Raw genomic sequence first — 16,877 nt, 5'->3', positions numbered from 1 at the left:
ATACGATGAAACTTATAAAGACTGATTTAAATTCGTCATTATGTTTTCTTGAGATTGGGCGAGCCACTTTTACGAATTTACAATTTTAATTCAGTGCTTACCGTTTTTTTAAATTTCAAGATTTTTAAATCGATATTTAAAAGATAAGTGACCAACATTTGAAAAAGTGACGTGGCCGATCTCAAGAAGACATAATAAAGAATTCAAATTCAGTTTTTAAATGCCTTATTTGGTCCATAGGAATGATGGACAAAAGATTGGTATGTTTTAGTTGAAATAACGATCGGTATCGAATCGTGAACAAATTTAAAAACATGGAAATTATAAAACGAATTCGTTTTAAATTGTTTTCGAACACAAAGGTCGCGAATTATTAATATTTAAAAAAATATGTTTCATGTTTATACACTTGTTATACCAGTTGATTCGAAACAAAGGACTTCCAACGCCCATTAAATATCATATAATAATATTAAACCTAATAGAATTTAAAATTTAAATCTATGATGTTGCCACCGTTTAATGTTCATACGTATGTAGACTATATGTTTGAATTTGATTTGTATCATTATTATGTTCTTTATATTTGTATTATTATTATCATGTTCTTTACTTTTGTATTATTATTATTATGCTCTTTACATATTTTGTATTATTATTATTATTTTTTTTTTTTATGTAATCGACCCGGATTGAGGACGATCCTAAGGGTAGAATGGCCGAATGTTAGCTCCTTCATTTTTCATAATATATTTTAAATTGTTAAATGTGGCACACTGACACACTGTTCGCTACTACCGCCACCGGAGACGCGCGAGTGGCAACTGGCAAGTGCCAAGTGTGCAAAACAAGTTAGTTTTTCGTTTCCGTGCGGTCGAGGTCCTCGTTTACGACGCAGTGACTCGCACTACTCACAGTCTACTGTGTCACTACAGTCATACTAGTAAATCGCCGTTTCGGATTTACTATTTTTGTTGAATTGTATATTATGTAATGTATATCGTTAATATATTTTATAACAATAAAGCCCTAACTAGGTTACCAACAACAATATCAAGTTTATTATTTAATTAGTTTCTCCTCAAATCTAAATAAATATAACAGTACTAAAACTTTTTTTTCATATGGATTTTAAGCAGATTTTCATGAAAACACGATATGAAGTGTTTACTTAGTTGTTATAAAGCATAAACACCTAAGTAAATAGGCATTTATTTGAAGTATTTTATAATATAGTACCTACCTATTTTTTATTAAACACATTACGTACATCTATTGTAAAACGAAGTTTATAGTTGTTCTTTGTAGTTATCAATAATAACTATGATTTCATTTAAAGTCTTAGTAATATTAACGGTAACAATTGATTTAATATGTTGTCAAGGAAATCAGGAAATAGATGGTAATAACACTAATAACTAACAATTATGTTATAATTATATTTAAATATAAAAATGTATATTATTGTTTATTAATAAACATAACTGTACAACATTAATATTACAATTTTTATTATTAATTAATTAATTAATTGTAAACAAACGATATAATACAAATAGATAATCGTTTGCTCATCTTCTTTTAGCTAAAGTTCGTGTTAAAGGCGATGATTCCTTAAATAATATATATTTAATTAATTTAAAAAATTTATATTTTTTATTTTATAAACATTAAATATATTATTCTAAAAAATGAATATACTTATAGTATAATATATAATAACATTGCTATTTGTTATTTGTATATAAGGGTTAACTTTCATTTACTGTACTTTGTGCTACGTCCATATTTAATAAAATAAAATAAATACCATTATTATATTATGTATTTTGTAGCTATTATAAAAGTGATAGATTATTAAATAGTTTTTGTTATTCAACAATAAAATATTTATAATCTTTTTGAAATATACTAGGAATTTTTTATATAAATGCACCTACAAGACTAAGTTTTATTATGTACCAAAATTAAGATATCGATATGTTTTATAATAAATAATATAGTGAATGTGATATCCGATCAATAATATTCGTCAATTTTAAATATCCAATAATTTATTTAATTAAGTATTTAAAATTTTTTTAGAATGCACAAGTAAGGGGCTTCATATTAGTCAACTTTGTACCTATATAGTTGATAAATTTTATGATTTATTTTTATTACATAAATATGATAAAGTGATTTAAATTTATGCACTATATAGCTAGGTGTCAAACATACCTATATGATATTTTGGCTATCTTATATTATGCACTCTATTATACCACTCGAATATTATAGTATTAGGTGCACTTTGGTGCACATTATCAAAGAATAGAGGGTTTGTGGAGAACTGTGAATGTTGAATGTTGATGTTGAATACTTTACAATTCATACTTTATACCTATATATGCTTTCAAAGTATAATATTATAAAACAATATAATTGTATAGTATAAATGATTAATAAATATGTCTGGTAGAGCAACAAGATGGCCGATATTTCAATAATAATTTCAAACTTTATGTTGTAGCAAAATTTAATTCTTCATTCATTCACATCTAGGCACCTACCTATTTTTTCTTTTGAACGATCGTTATTTCAAAAATACACCTATGTTAGTGATTAGTAAATTTTAACGAGAGTTAGAATTAATTTTTATTGTTTTAAGATTTAATTTGTATTTGATTATAATTTTCATAAGTGTAATATTTCTTTAAATATAATGCATATGTCTGCTAAAATTATATTTTTAAAATTACCAACAGATACCTTTAAAACTATTGGATTCACTCGTAAGTATTGTAAATTTTTTTATTGATTTCATAATCAACTATGTTTATTAGCTTTTGTGTTTTGCGAGTATTAGTCTCTAAAAACCCTTATTATTGTCACGCATTCAGGAGCTAGCGACGTTAGGCGATGCTTGACCACAACACATATCAGTGTGACTACTGACTGCGGCTAAAATCACCACCCTATACCAGGCCCTATTATTATTTTTATATTTTATGTATTATCAGGTCAAGTACTTAGCAATTTTTTTTATATACATCGGGTAAAATGGGTAAAACTATTTTATAACGATTGTATAATATAATATATTGTATTTGTATAATATGTTACGGTCAACAGCCGAAATCGGACAAACCTCAGAAATGCCCGGGCAAAACGAGAACTGCCCACAATCCTTGGGCAAAATGTCATATTTCGGCTTTTGATCGGGTAAACCTATAGTTATGACCAACCTCATTTGGGCAAAACCGTATACTGACTTTTATTGTAATGGCAAAGCCGCGCGTAGTGTCTTATACATGTTCGCTAATATTAAATATAAATAATTATAAAATAAATATTATTATACAAATATAATTGAATACAGGCACGTAGCTAGAAATTTCTAAGGGGGGGGGGGGTGTTATTCAAAATTAATTGAAAAAATTATAAACACAAAATTGATAACTTTACATAGGTAGGTATATGAATTAATATGATACATCATCATGATAATTAAATAATCAATAATTAAGAAGTTGTAAACGTCTTCTTACACGCTGCATAAAAAGATATTATATTAAATCGTGCATGAAACGAGTAATCGATAAAACGTCACAGAACGGTCTAAAATAGTAATTAATGCCGGATCCCGGCTTTAGTGCTTTACATTATTGTTATCGTAATATAAACTAATATACTTAATTATGATAAATAAGTGTAAATCACGATTTAAGATAATTCGTGCTTATGATGCATCTTTATCTTGATAAAAAATATTAAGTATACCACGGCTTAGGGGGGGGGGGGTTATTACACCTGTAACACCCCCCTGGCTACGCGCCTGATTGAATAAACTTAATTAATACATTTAAACCTCACTTGAGCCAAACTGTAGCGTTTATAATAACCACATACAAAAAAATAATAGTCATAAATTATTGTACAGATATAATTGAATACACTTACATAACAATAAAAATATAGTGATATTAAGTTCTCGTATAAAAATAAACATATAATAATATTAGATTTTCTTATAATGTTAAAATAAATAATTAATAAAAAATATTGTACAGATATAATTGAATATAATAATAAAAAAGTGGCTTGGTGAGGCGCGGTCGTACGCTCAATCTGCGGAAACGCGCTGAGCGTACGTACCGGCCGCAGTTGCTAGCTCCCGGATGGGTTTTTTACCCGAGATTTTTAGCAACATATCCATGCCGGACACATACTAGTTGCGGACGAAATTATTCAGGTCAAAATTGTAACATAACAATTGCGGACACGAGTTTCGTTATCGTAGTACTAGTTGCGTACAGAGTTTTTTTTCTCAAACACATTTCTCAAATCAGGTGAGTTGCGGACACAAATATTTCCCTTCACCACTTTTTCAGGACTTAGGCCAAGCTACCAAAAAGTTTGGTAGGTGGGGTTAAAAATATTTGTGTCTTGTAAAAGAACAATCGTTATTATTAAAATGTTGTTAAATTATTTAATGTTTTAATTTTGTAGCAAAAATTGTTTATAAAATACTTATAGATTATCGTCATTATTTATCGTCATAATATTTATAGATCTTTTGGTAAAAAAATTTTTGAAACAGCCTGTATATATGATATTCTACTGATTTCACCACGTGAATATTGCAAAATTTGATTGCTAATAAATGCCTTTTTTTCAACAGTTATTTTTGCTCGTTTTAAATTTCGCACTGCAGAACAATTCATTTTCGTATAGCTACTAGTCTGTACTTCATTTAGGGCCTCGATCAATTGATATATATTAGGACGACTTAATAATAATAATAGGTAATTTGTCCGCAATTAGTATCTTATATTTGTGTCCGCAATTCGTATGTTACCTTTTTAGATTTCGTCCGCAACTCGCATGTTTTTACGGTTTTTGTCCGCAATTCGGAAACACCGTCCATGCCACACATACACAAACACGTGTTACAACCCTACCCACTTAAAAACCTACATAAAAATATACAAAAATAACCCCTACCATACCACCCCACACCCAATGACCTATGTTGCCGCGGGTTCTCCTTGCCAAAAAAAAAAAAAAATAATAATACTTTTGTTTATTTGTTGCTACACATTGTGCCCCAGCGAGCCGTATGAACGGCGTACGCCGAACGCTTGGTCCTCAGAACCGTCGTGAGAAAAGAATTATTTATATTGACAACAATTATTAAACGTATTACAAAACAACATGTATTTGTTTAAAAACCTAAACAAATAACACGTGTATAACTAGGTTTGCCCGGTCAAAAGCCGAAATATGACATTTTGCCAAAGGATTGTGGGCAGTTCGCGTTTTGCCCAGGCATTTCTGAGGTTTGCCCGATTTCGACTTTTGCCCATAACACATATATATATATATTGTACCGAATACCCATTAATATTTAATTTAAGAATCGTCAATGAATCTGCGCTTAATTTACAATAGTTTAATAAATAATATGATGTCATATTGTTCATAGCTGGATCTGGATTCTTTAATTACAATTTTGCAAAGCAATTTGGTAAGTAATTATAAGAGTGGTTATATATTCTTTCAATTTAAAGAATATCGGATGCTTATTTTTAAATAAAATACATTTTGTTAAATTATTTATTACCAACCTTAAAATATACATCATCAATTTTTTTTTTCATATATTTTTCGGTAATTAAAATTTGTGGATCATTTTCATGAAAAATCGGATATTCCAGAAAACTTTAATGAATTCCTGAGTTACGCGAAAGCAAAATTGAACTTGAGAAAAACTGTTAATAATTCTGGTACAACATCCAACAACACGATTCCAGAATCTACATTCAATGACAAGAAAAGAAGCTATAGTGAAATGATGTATGCTTCTGAAAAAGAATTTTTACTTGGAGAAAATAGTAAATTAATTTTTAATCTATATTATATATATATATGTAGAACTATTCAGGTTAAGACTGCACCACTCGCGCACGTAGACTGCAGATTATTCAATTAGTGTCCAATATGCGATCGCTTTGCGTTTTGTTATTGGTATTGGATTGACAATCATCGGTACTCACGGTCGTCGGTGTTTTTAGTTTGCTACTGTGTATATAGACAGTGCATGTATATGCTCCCAGATTGGTGTGGTCCGAGGGGAGCTGGTGTCTGGGTGTCTAGCGGCAACGAGAAGGGTTTTGGTCAGCCGAGTGGTTCAATCCTAACCTGAATATCGTATAGTAAACAACAACTAAACTGTCTAATATAAAATAAAACTGTTTAAATATTAATAAAACTTTTTAAAATTAAAACATGGGTACCAATCATTTACTAAATAGTTCTTAAATTATTTATCTAAATATTGTAATTTTAACAATTTAAAACAATACATTTTTAAAAGTACAACATTTTTGATAATTTTTGGATTCCATTAGCATTATTAAATGGGAATGTTTAGGTTTCTGTTTATATAACACGGTCGAGTGCTTCGCCTTCCTTTTTTTTTACTTAGCTCGCAACACTATCGTGTCGCTGGATAAAGAAATGCCGTATTCATATGTTTAATATCTATGGGTTTTATATAATATGTGATAGTAGTAGGGGGACTGGGTAAAATTTGTAACGTGGTACAATTATTGTAACACAGCCAATAACTTGGTCATTAAAAAATTAAAAAATCTCAAATAAATATAATAGTTGGACCCCCTGTATAACAATAAAAATTATGATAACATGTTTACCGAATGAAAAACAAAATGAAATGTGTTTTTGATAACTGATACTAAAAGAAATCACTTAATTACTTTTTTTACTTGAGTACAGAGTTTTGTTGTATATATCATCATAGTTACTTTTATATATTTCTATTAATAGTTGTGTAGTTTTTGTCTATTCATAATATATTTATATATTTGTCTGTTTTTTCTTTTCTTTCTTTATTTAGGTATAAGTGAGACCATTGATTTTATAATATAGTATATTATAAAATCAATGGTGAGACTTATAATATAATAATATAATAATACTTATAATATACTTATAACTCTAACGGGTCAGTATTTTTTCTATTAATCAAGTATTTAGAAAAATATTGATTGGGTACAAATGTAACAGCTTATCTGGATATAATAAAATTGCAACATTTTATATTTTATTAAAATTTCATTGAGTTAATTTATTTATTTGATTTTAAAATAAAATAACTATCAGATTGTAAACGTAATGAAATATAATATTAATATTAAAATATTACTGACAGGTTATTTATTACCAATTTATAAAAGAATCTTAAAAGCATCAAATAGTGGTAAGTATTATTCATCAATGAATTTGTTTTCATAATTAGTCATAGAATTTGACAATTTGTCCTAAATTTGTTGTATTGTTGTTTGTATTTTTATATTTATAACTCAACAAGTGTGTTGTGAGCTCAGTTGAACCCGTGCTTACAAAGTTCGTGGTTTGCCGATTGTCGAGGTTTAGCCAACTAGTAATTCCGAACTGAGGCGTTAGTACACAATTCGTTAGGTTTACCTTAAATAAATTAAACTCAACTCTTGGTATATAACTACTGGTTTTTTATTGAACACATTATAATATTAAAATCGGAATAATGACACACTAGTAGCTCTAAATATAAAATATTACAGACTGACGATCGTGTGAACTCGCACGTCCGCTCACATATTATAATATGCTGAGTGAGCATAACCGTGCGGCACGTGCAGGGGTTCACAACACCTCCGGGGCTAAACGAAAGCTCTATTGTCCTATGGGCTTTTTATTTTTTAAAATTATTTCGGGCAATAGGCTTTTCGCCCTTGTGCCTGTCGTTGTGCAAGCTATAGGGTTTGCCTCTGTATTGCTGCTCAATGTTGAAGATAAGACGTTAGGACTTCCGGTGCCCCCGGGTCCCCATTTACTTTTAAGGCACTTAATTTTCTATACAATAAATATTTTATAACTAATATAATTAGAGTTATTATTATTACAATTATAGTCACCGTTGTCATTGTGTAAGTGTGTCTTTGTTGATTATTATTAATAATTAGCTCGGCATTTATCCGTTCCTGTAAGGATTTCAAATCTCCCGTGTCCCTATAATTAGAGTTATTATTATTACAATTATAGTCACCGTTGTCATGGTGTAAGTGTGTCTTTGTTGATTATTATTAATAATTAGCTCGGCATTTATCTGTTCCTGTAAGGATTTCAAATCTTCCGTGTCCCTATAATTCTTAAAATTATACTGAATGCCCTTATTATGAAAGATTTGTCGTCTACCTACGGATCCGGTATTATTAAAATTAATTGGAATTACATTTGGAGGAACATTAGGGAAAAAGTCAATGAAGACTTTTGATTTGAATTTTCACGTGGGAATCAGTATTGCATTTTTTGTGTATATTTTACATTTGGGGTTGATACTTATTTTCCCGATGTTGTTTAGCGTTACCCTTATAGGTTGTATTTCATTTTCACATGGTATTGTAATGGCTTCGTTTTGGACTACGAACAGCCATGTATTCTCGACAGCTAGTATGTGCCAGACTGTTGGTTTCGAAAGGAGAATTTTTTTGTTGCAACTACTGGGTATACTAGATAGACTATAAAAAGGTTTTGCTCACAATTTTGCAATTGGTGATTGACGTCGATGGGGTGTTCGTTTGGAAAAACGAACGCGTTCTTTAGAACCATACACTTTGTCAGCTGATGTTCCTCGAATGAAATAAAATTCTTTTGCGCCTTGTCCACAGCTAAGTATGCTGATTTAGCTTCGATTATAATCACTTGATCCTGGGTTAACTGCAAAGGTAGTGGTATGACTTCATAGATCATAAATCTCATTCCATTTGTGATGGGTATTTCAATAGAGAAAATTAATGTGTCGTCCAAACTTATCACTGTAACCGTAACTACTTTAAAAAAATCTGATATACTATTGGTACTTATTTCTAACGGGAATTCTGAATTTGGCGGTAATTTGCTTTTAATATGACTCATTTGTTGTGTGATGGTTTTCGGACTCATTATATTACTGTGGATATGTCCGAGCGTTGCATAATTAACAATGTCTACCAAATTGTCTACTTTTATCGAAAGAAGACTGATTTTGAGTATAAGGTTTGATTGCATCTCCGTTATCCGCTCATTTGTTATGAAATCGTCGACAATTTCGGTTTGTTTCGCCACTCTCTGCATTGTCTCGTTGATGTCGTTCACCGTGTTTCTGATTATTGTGGTCTGGGATTGCATCACATGAGAAATGGACAGCTTAAACTGGTTGAACTCATTTATTTGGTTGTAGAACTTTTTAGCATCATTATCACATGTACCGAAGAGTACATTAGCTACTCTAACGGCAGCGTTAAATAAGCCTCTTTTTTTACGTTGTGTGCAGTTTTATGGACTGAAGATAAATAAGGGTACACCGTCCTTTCATCGCGAGCCTATTCGTTGTGCGTCAATTCATCGCCGCTAGTTCATCGCTCTAAACTTCCTCGCCAACATTTCATCGTGTAACAGTTTATCGAATAACTGTCGCGGAATCGAAGATAAGACACGTAGGTAGTTGCTTTCAATTTGTTGCAATATAGCACGCGTATGGACTACAAAATGTTTACAGGCAGCTGTTTTCTCGTACAATTTTTCGCATTCCTGGATCCTAAAGGCTCTTGTCCACATAGTGACGTAAGTATTCCACCAGTGTCCTATGACTGCGTTCCAGCGCTCCATTTGCTTGTGGATGATAGGCCGAGGTGTGAAACTTTTCTATATTTAATAGTTTACAACATGTCGTAAACACTTTGCTTAGAAATTCGGCGCCTTGGTCGCTTAAGATGGATTTTGGCGCTCCGTGGAAACATACGAATTTTTCGACAAACTCTTTAGCTATTGTATTTGCGTCGTGTCTAGGTATCGGTATAGCAAGTGAATATTTGGTTAGGTCGTCTTGTATTATGAGGATGTAAGAGTTGTTCTTATAGGACGTGGTAATTGGTCCAACTATGTCCATGAATATTTTCTCAAATGAAACTCTGGCTGTAATCGTGATGACCATAGGTTGTTTCACTGTGTGATTACTGGCTTTGTTGACCTGACAAGATTGACATTTCTTGATAAAGTCTATTACGTCTGCCTTTAGTCTCTTCCAGGAATGTTGCATCTTGATCCACTTTATGGTTCTGGAGATCCCTTGGCGTCCTAGCACCCCATTATGAAATTCTTCGAGAATTTTAAGTTTTTCTTCGGGACTATATCTCTGGTGACAGTAAATTACTATTTTTATTCGTGACCCTTTAAATACGTAATAATATGGTAATATGATAAACATGGCTTTGACTTTGTCCCAATTGAGTTGATCCAGCCCACATCCAATACGTGGCATCGCGATGTGTGAGATCAGTTCTTGTTCTGCCTTGCTTCTCAGGGTTTGGAGAGTTTTGTATAGATTTTCATACGTCGACTTTTGGAAAAATTTCTCCTTTGTTATTAGATATAACAGTTTTTGGCCTACGTGTTCCAATTGTGCTATTTCTGTTACTCTTTTTTGTTGTCCCTTGAGAACGTCGGTATGTCCAAAACAGCGATCGAATTCCAGGGCTAATCCACGGGACATGTCTAAATCTTCGGATACACAATGGGCTAGTGCAGTGGTCTTCAACCTTTTTGGACTCGCGACCCACATTTTTAGGCCTACATTTTTCGCGACCCACGTAAGCTTTATAAAAAATTGAAAATTGCTTAATGCATTGCAATATTACGACTAAATACGAATAAAATAATAACGCGACTAACATTTATTATACTTCGTCTTTAAACACAGCAACAACATCGATAATATTCGTAGATTATGGGGCTCTAACGATAACAATGTATATTAATTCTATAATATTAGTTAGGTTTTTTTTATTAATATTCTATATTCTATAACACAGTTTATTCGTTAATTCTTATCTCAATATCTTACTACGTACAATCATACCAGTGTAATATGAAACATTATACCATGATTTAATATTCATTATAATATTATAGAATAGAATATAGAATAACAATAAATTATAAAATATTGTTGATACATAATACACAACTACACTATTATTTTTAAACTGTATTTTAGTTTATTAAATTTCTAAATTAAATTATTAAAAAATTAATTTTTTACCTTTTATAATTTTAAAAATTTTATTTTTATTTAAAAAAGAAGACTTATCGTGACCCAATTTAAAATTCAAATGGGTCGCGACCCACCGGTTGAAGACCACTGGGCTAGTGCATAGTCTTGCGTCGCTTCGAATAAATCTCCTTCCAGCTCCATAACTCGGTGGTTAACTACCGGAGAATCGTTGCGTACAAAGTTTTCGTAAGCATTTTCCCGATAATTGAACTATTTTATGTATGGTATCCTACTCAAAGCGTCTGCGTTGGTATTGAGAACTCCCGGTTTATAAATTATTTCGTAGTCATGTTCCTCTAGCTTGAGCCTCCAGCGGATGGTCTCGCGCCCGGATCGGCCACTGAAAATAACCAAGTTAATGGTCGGTGATCAGTGACGATATAGAACTTGTGCCAAAATACGCAACGTCTGAATTGTTTTACGGCCCACACAATGGCCAGAAATTCATTTTCTGTCGTATTATAATTTGCCTCCGCTTTGTTGAGTGTTCTTGATATATAGGATATTGGTAAATCCGATCCCACTCGTCCTTGCGATAACACGGTCCCAATCGCCGAATTTGACGCATCTGTAGTAATCAGAAATGGCTGAGAGAAATCCGGGTGATGTAGTAGTGGTTTGGTGGTAAGGACCCCCTTAAGCGTCTCGAAGGAGTGTTGACACATGTCCGTCCACTCGAACCTCGCTTCTTTCTTGAGAAGCATGGTGAGTGATTTGGATATTTGGCTGAAATCTTTGACAAACTTTCGATAGTCACCTGCTAGTCCCAGGAAAGATTTAACCTCCCTCGGGTTGCGTGGAACTGGAAAGTTAACACGATGTTTTGTTAGGGTCTGGTTTTATGCCCTCTTCAGATATAATGTGACCTAGGTAATTTACTTCCCGTCGCATAAATTCGCACTTGCTCGGCTGCAACTTGAGATTATATTGACTCAGGCGGTCAAATACCTCCCTGAGCCGCTCTTCGTGTTCTTGGATCGATATCACTATCACATCATCCAGATATACGAAGGCCCGGAAACCATTTATACCCATTAGTAATCTGTTGACCAGACGTTGGAACGTCGAAGGTGCCCCTTTTAGTCCAAAAGACATTCTTTGAAACTGAAAATGTCCTTGGTTTGTACTAAAGGCAGTCTTCTCTTGATCCTTTGGCCTTTGGGTGTAGTGGTACCTGGTGGTAGCCGCTAGCCATGTCTAGGCAGCTGAAATACTTAACTCTGCCTAGTTGATCCAATATTTCATTGATATTGGGCATTGGGAACGCGTCACCAATGGTGATGCTGTTGAGCTTTCTATAGTCCACGACCACCACCTAACTTTTGCTTTCCCAAAGCGTTGACCTTTTTTAGCACGATTAAGAGAGGTGCGTTCCAAGGACTGTCACTCGTGGTGATTACTCCGTTTTGTGGAGTTCATTTACTTGTTTATAATGTTAATGTGTTCTCGGATAATTATGACTTCGGCAGCCGTTTTCCCGACTACACTTGCGTTGCAGAGTTCGTAGAACAATGTTTATATACGGGTTGAGTAACTGCTGACCGTATCTCCTTCCCGCTGCCGCGTCGCATTTAATTCTAGTTGAACATGAGTGGCGGTCCGTTGAACGCAGGATTCTTCATCTAGTAAGGTTTTAAGCGATTCCCATTGCTCAACGTCTCGCATATGCGTTCCCGCGTAATTTGGTTTTTATGACTTTTAACAAGATTTGTCTGCTTCCATTGGAGACCCTTGTCAGGGCGATTTCGCATGCGCCAACAAAAGGTAAAATATCCGTTGGTACTGTGCCGTCGAAGCACGGGTTTAAACGAAAAGCTTCCCCCAGTGCTAAAGCCATTTCAGACGTATTTTTCGTGTTTATTGTGTTAGTATTTTTATTGGTCGTCCGCGTGTCGTTGCGCACGTGTGTGTGTGTGTTTCCGTTAACTCGTCGGTGTGCGTATTGGTATGTAAGTCAGTAGTGTTATCACGCGTGTTATTGTTTACCGACTGGTCCGCGCGCCGTGTTGGTTCCTACGCTTTGCACCGCTGCTGGTATGTCGGGATTATGCTGACGAACGCTCTAGTGCGAGGACGGCTCATAACGAAAGGCCTAGGTCCAGACTCTACCCCTACTCTACTGTTGTCACTATCAAAAGCAGCTACCGGGAGGTATTCATCTTTGAAATCCTCCGTCGACATTCACCCCTCCTTTTTATTTAAGCTGTTAGGTATTATTGCCGTATGGAACAACCAGCCCACTATTCTCTACACGGTGTGCATATATGTATATTATATAATGTATATGTCTAAATTTGCGCGCTCCTACGTATGTACATATATTTTTTTTCACACTTATATAACGACACCGGTTATAATGCTTACATTCACAATTTTATATAAAAAACCAATGTTAGAAATATCTATGTAATACGCCTTATGTTACGCCACGATTTCCTTTATTCGTGAATAAAACAGACGTATATAATATGTAACATTTTTTTTTTTTAACAAAGAACGCGTGGTGTTGTATGAGAAAAAAAATGATATTGTATATTGTTGAAATTATTATTATTATTTTATTGTTCTTTGGTTATTACCACCACATTTGTGTATTACTTTAGTTACAACGACTCACAGTAACGTTGTCTTAATCTTTGGCGATGGGCACCGAGTCTGCATACTGAAGTATCCCTGAGTAGACCGAATCATGTAACTGCTTGGCTGTTTGGTTAATCGACTGCTTGGCTGCTTAGTCACTCGAATTAATTGACCGCTCGGTATACCTGACCACTTGGCTATCATGTAGTCCGAAGTTGTACTAGTTAATTGGCTCCTTGACGAGTGGTAAACCCCACACCTGACACCAATTTTGTTGTAAGCTCAGTTGAACCCGTGCTTACAAAGTTCGTGGTTTGCCGTTTGTCGAGGTTTAGCCAACTAGTAATTCCGAACTGAGGCGTTAGTACACAATCGGTTAGGTTTTCCTTAAATAAATTATACTCAACTCTTGGTATATAACTACTGGTTTTTTATTGAACACATTATAATATTAAAATCGGAATAATGACACACTCGTAGCTCTAAATATTACATACTGACGATCGTGTGAACTCGCACGTCCGCTCACATATAATATGCTGAGTGAGCATAACCGTGCGGCAAGTGTAGGGGTTCATAACAAGTGAATAAGGTAACATAATCTCATATTTCATAACATATTCTTTAATTCGTTAATTCATTTATTACAGTTATCATAATGAATCCACCACAGTTTTGTAGAACAATGAGTGAGTATTAATATAATCATTTACAAGTAGTTTGTGCATGTAATAAATTAAAAGTGAAATATAAAATTTTCCAAAATAATGGTACGTACTGAATAACGGTATAAATATTTTCATGATATAAATAGCTTTCCATATGCCACACAAATGGAGGTTATCTCAAAGCTTCGAAAATGACGAGATAATCTACCTTGACGTTGTTCTAATCATTTCTGAGCGTATTTAATCACTCACTGACTGATACCTATAATTAGCAAATTAGCCACCAACTTACAATGCGATTTATTGAAACCTAGGTGAAGGTTTATTTGGACGTGCGGCGCTGTTAGGAGCGGTTGTCCGATGAGGAAATGACCAGATATTATGGCAATGAGATCGTGTGAGGTAATCGAAGCCCTTTCAGGATTTCAATAAAAAATACATATAACTCGAATATTTAATTGTGACTCACAATGATTGACGATGATTGTGTGTAACAGTTTACGGAATCTATTCGCTAGATGGTGTGGCAGCTATGCACCAAAAGCCCTAAATGTTTTCTAGTCTTCTGTGTACAAAATAAATACCACGTACGGCAACACAGTATAACAGATGAGCTCAATATCGGCCGACACTTCGACAAAGCGATTTCTAGGTAAGTAGTATGACATATTCTGCACTGCACCTAGTATAATATGCCAAAAACATATTCTACGACGCAGAGAGTATAATATGCACACTACTTACGGTTAGGATGGGAGACGACAGTACTCTTCTAAATGGCGATGGAAAACTGCTGAAAACTTAACTTAACCTAATGGGCGGCTATACAATAAATAGTGACTAGTAAAGGATAAGATAGTTCTGAAGGAGCATTCTTCTAGCATTAATCAGCTTTTTCATACAGGTACGGTAGTGAACTGCGTTGAAAAGATAATTAGCCTAGCCGTGCTCAGACGGCTCTACTTATGCTATCCATTGGTAGTGTGACCAAATTAGTAGTATTAATTGTATGTACTTGATTATTACTTTTAAATCATAGCTATGTTTACTATATAATATTTATTAGGTAACTTTTGATGCATATAATATGTAATGGTATCACATATTTACTAACTATGCAAATTATATCAAAATTAGGGACAAAAATATGCCTTGGCCATAACCACTTCAATAGAGGTGGCTGAGGTTAACGCGCTCTGTTGATATTTTCTAATTGAGTGTGTTTTTGGTGTTGACGTTGCCGTCCCTGTCTGCGTGGAGTCATATTTCTTGTTATATTATATACAGCATAACGGTATTCTCGTTACAAGTGACGTAAATAATATTATCAAAATTAAAAATTTCTTTTAATTTCAGTGAACCATATATTAAGTAAGTCCGAAAATCATATACTAATTTTTAATATTTTACAGTTAATCACTATAAAAAATGTATTTATAATTCAAACAAATTTCTGTAGTTTAATGAATTTTAGTCAAATGATTGTATTCTTGCAAAAACCATTATGAATTAATTTACGTATGTACAATTCAAAATCTATAATATTAGAAACTTCACAAATAAAAATAAATGGTTTTATGACCATTAACTGATCTTCATAATATTAAGATATCAGTTTATTTTAACTATAATAATACATCTTATAGTAATGGCTTGTGTGGTAGGTGGAATGTTTCAAACCTCAATAGTAATACTTTTAAACTATAACATCAAAACGATAGAAAATTATTATTTTACATGTACAATTTATCAAAACATGCAAATCAAAAAACTATACCAGAGGTATACAAACTGTGCGTCACGACTTCCAGGCGCGTTGCAAGAGTTTGCAAAGGGAGCCGCGTCAAAGCACCGAAAACCAACATCATACCTAGGTCTTGTATAATTATTATACATATTATTTGCAATCATTATGGAAATGAAAACGACACACCTTACGATTCAACCATTTGAAATTTTATTTCTAGTACTAAAGTCACAGTTATTATCATTCATATAACACATTTCCTATATTGTATCCTTGTGTTTCAATTTTTTCATAATAATTTGGGAGCCGTAAAAATATTGTGAACACCCAAAGGAGCCGCGTGCTGAAAAATTTTGAATACCTTTGATCTATACAATTAAATTAATAGATTTTATACAATTAATTCCGACAATATATTCTCGATATTTTTAAATAAGGTAATGTTCAAATACTTTTGAGGAACCTCCAAATTCTTTTTCAAGAGATTCGCTGTTGAAGATTATCACTTATAACATATACCTAGGTACCAACTCTATAAAACGTGATATCCCTATATCAGGCATATAATGTATGGATTATTAACATAAACATTGATACTAGGTTTTTAGGAAAGAAGAAAATTTAAAATTTGGTTCAACGACAGATGTATAAGACCTCTTAAAGAATGAGAAGCTGCCAGAATGTCACTAATAAAAACCCAAGTCTAACCCAAAAGCCTTAGCAATTTAACAGCGAGAAACTAAGA

At 33.1% G+C, this 16,877-nt stretch overlaps 1 protein-coding gene across 2 annotated transcripts; it reads left to right on the top strand.

Annotated features, from left to right (window-relative positions):
* The first annotated feature begins 853 nt into the window (after nucleotides 1-853).
* Nucleotides 854-15,908, top strand: LOC107171169 (uncharacterized). 2 transcript variants are annotated; one of them, XM_015521403.2, is made up of 8 exons: nucleotides 854-1,402; nucleotides 2,086-2,094; nucleotides 2,748-2,774; nucleotides 5,468-5,509; nucleotides 5,700-5,876; nucleotides 7,217-7,264; nucleotides 14,368-14,406; nucleotides 15,742-15,908. In XM_015521403.2, exons 1-8 carry the CDS (start codon nucleotides 1,324-1,326, stop codon nucleotides 15,891-15,893), a joined length of 573 nt encoding a protein of 190 aa, XP_015376889.2. In that variant the 5' UTR covers nucleotides 854-1,323; the 3' UTR covers nucleotides 15,894-15,908. The 2 variants fall into 2 exon arrangements, with proteins under 2 accessions (XP_015376889.2, XP_089078584.1); XM_089222458.1 differs by lacking the exon at nucleotides 2,086-2,094.
* Nucleotides 15,909-16,877: the final 969 nt, after the last annotated feature.

Source organism: Diuraphis noxia, unplaced genomic scaffold (genome assembly GCF_037042655.1).
Source record: "Diuraphis noxia isolate RWA-SAM2 unplaced genomic scaffold, SU_Dnox_SAM2 contig0003, whole genome shotgun sequence".
Classification (NCBI taxonomy): domain Eukaryota; kingdom Metazoa; phylum Arthropoda; class Insecta; order Hemiptera; family Aphididae; genus Diuraphis; species Diuraphis noxia.
Note: the sequence above shows the minus strand (reverse complement) of the source record. Positions and strands in the feature narration are given on the sequence as shown.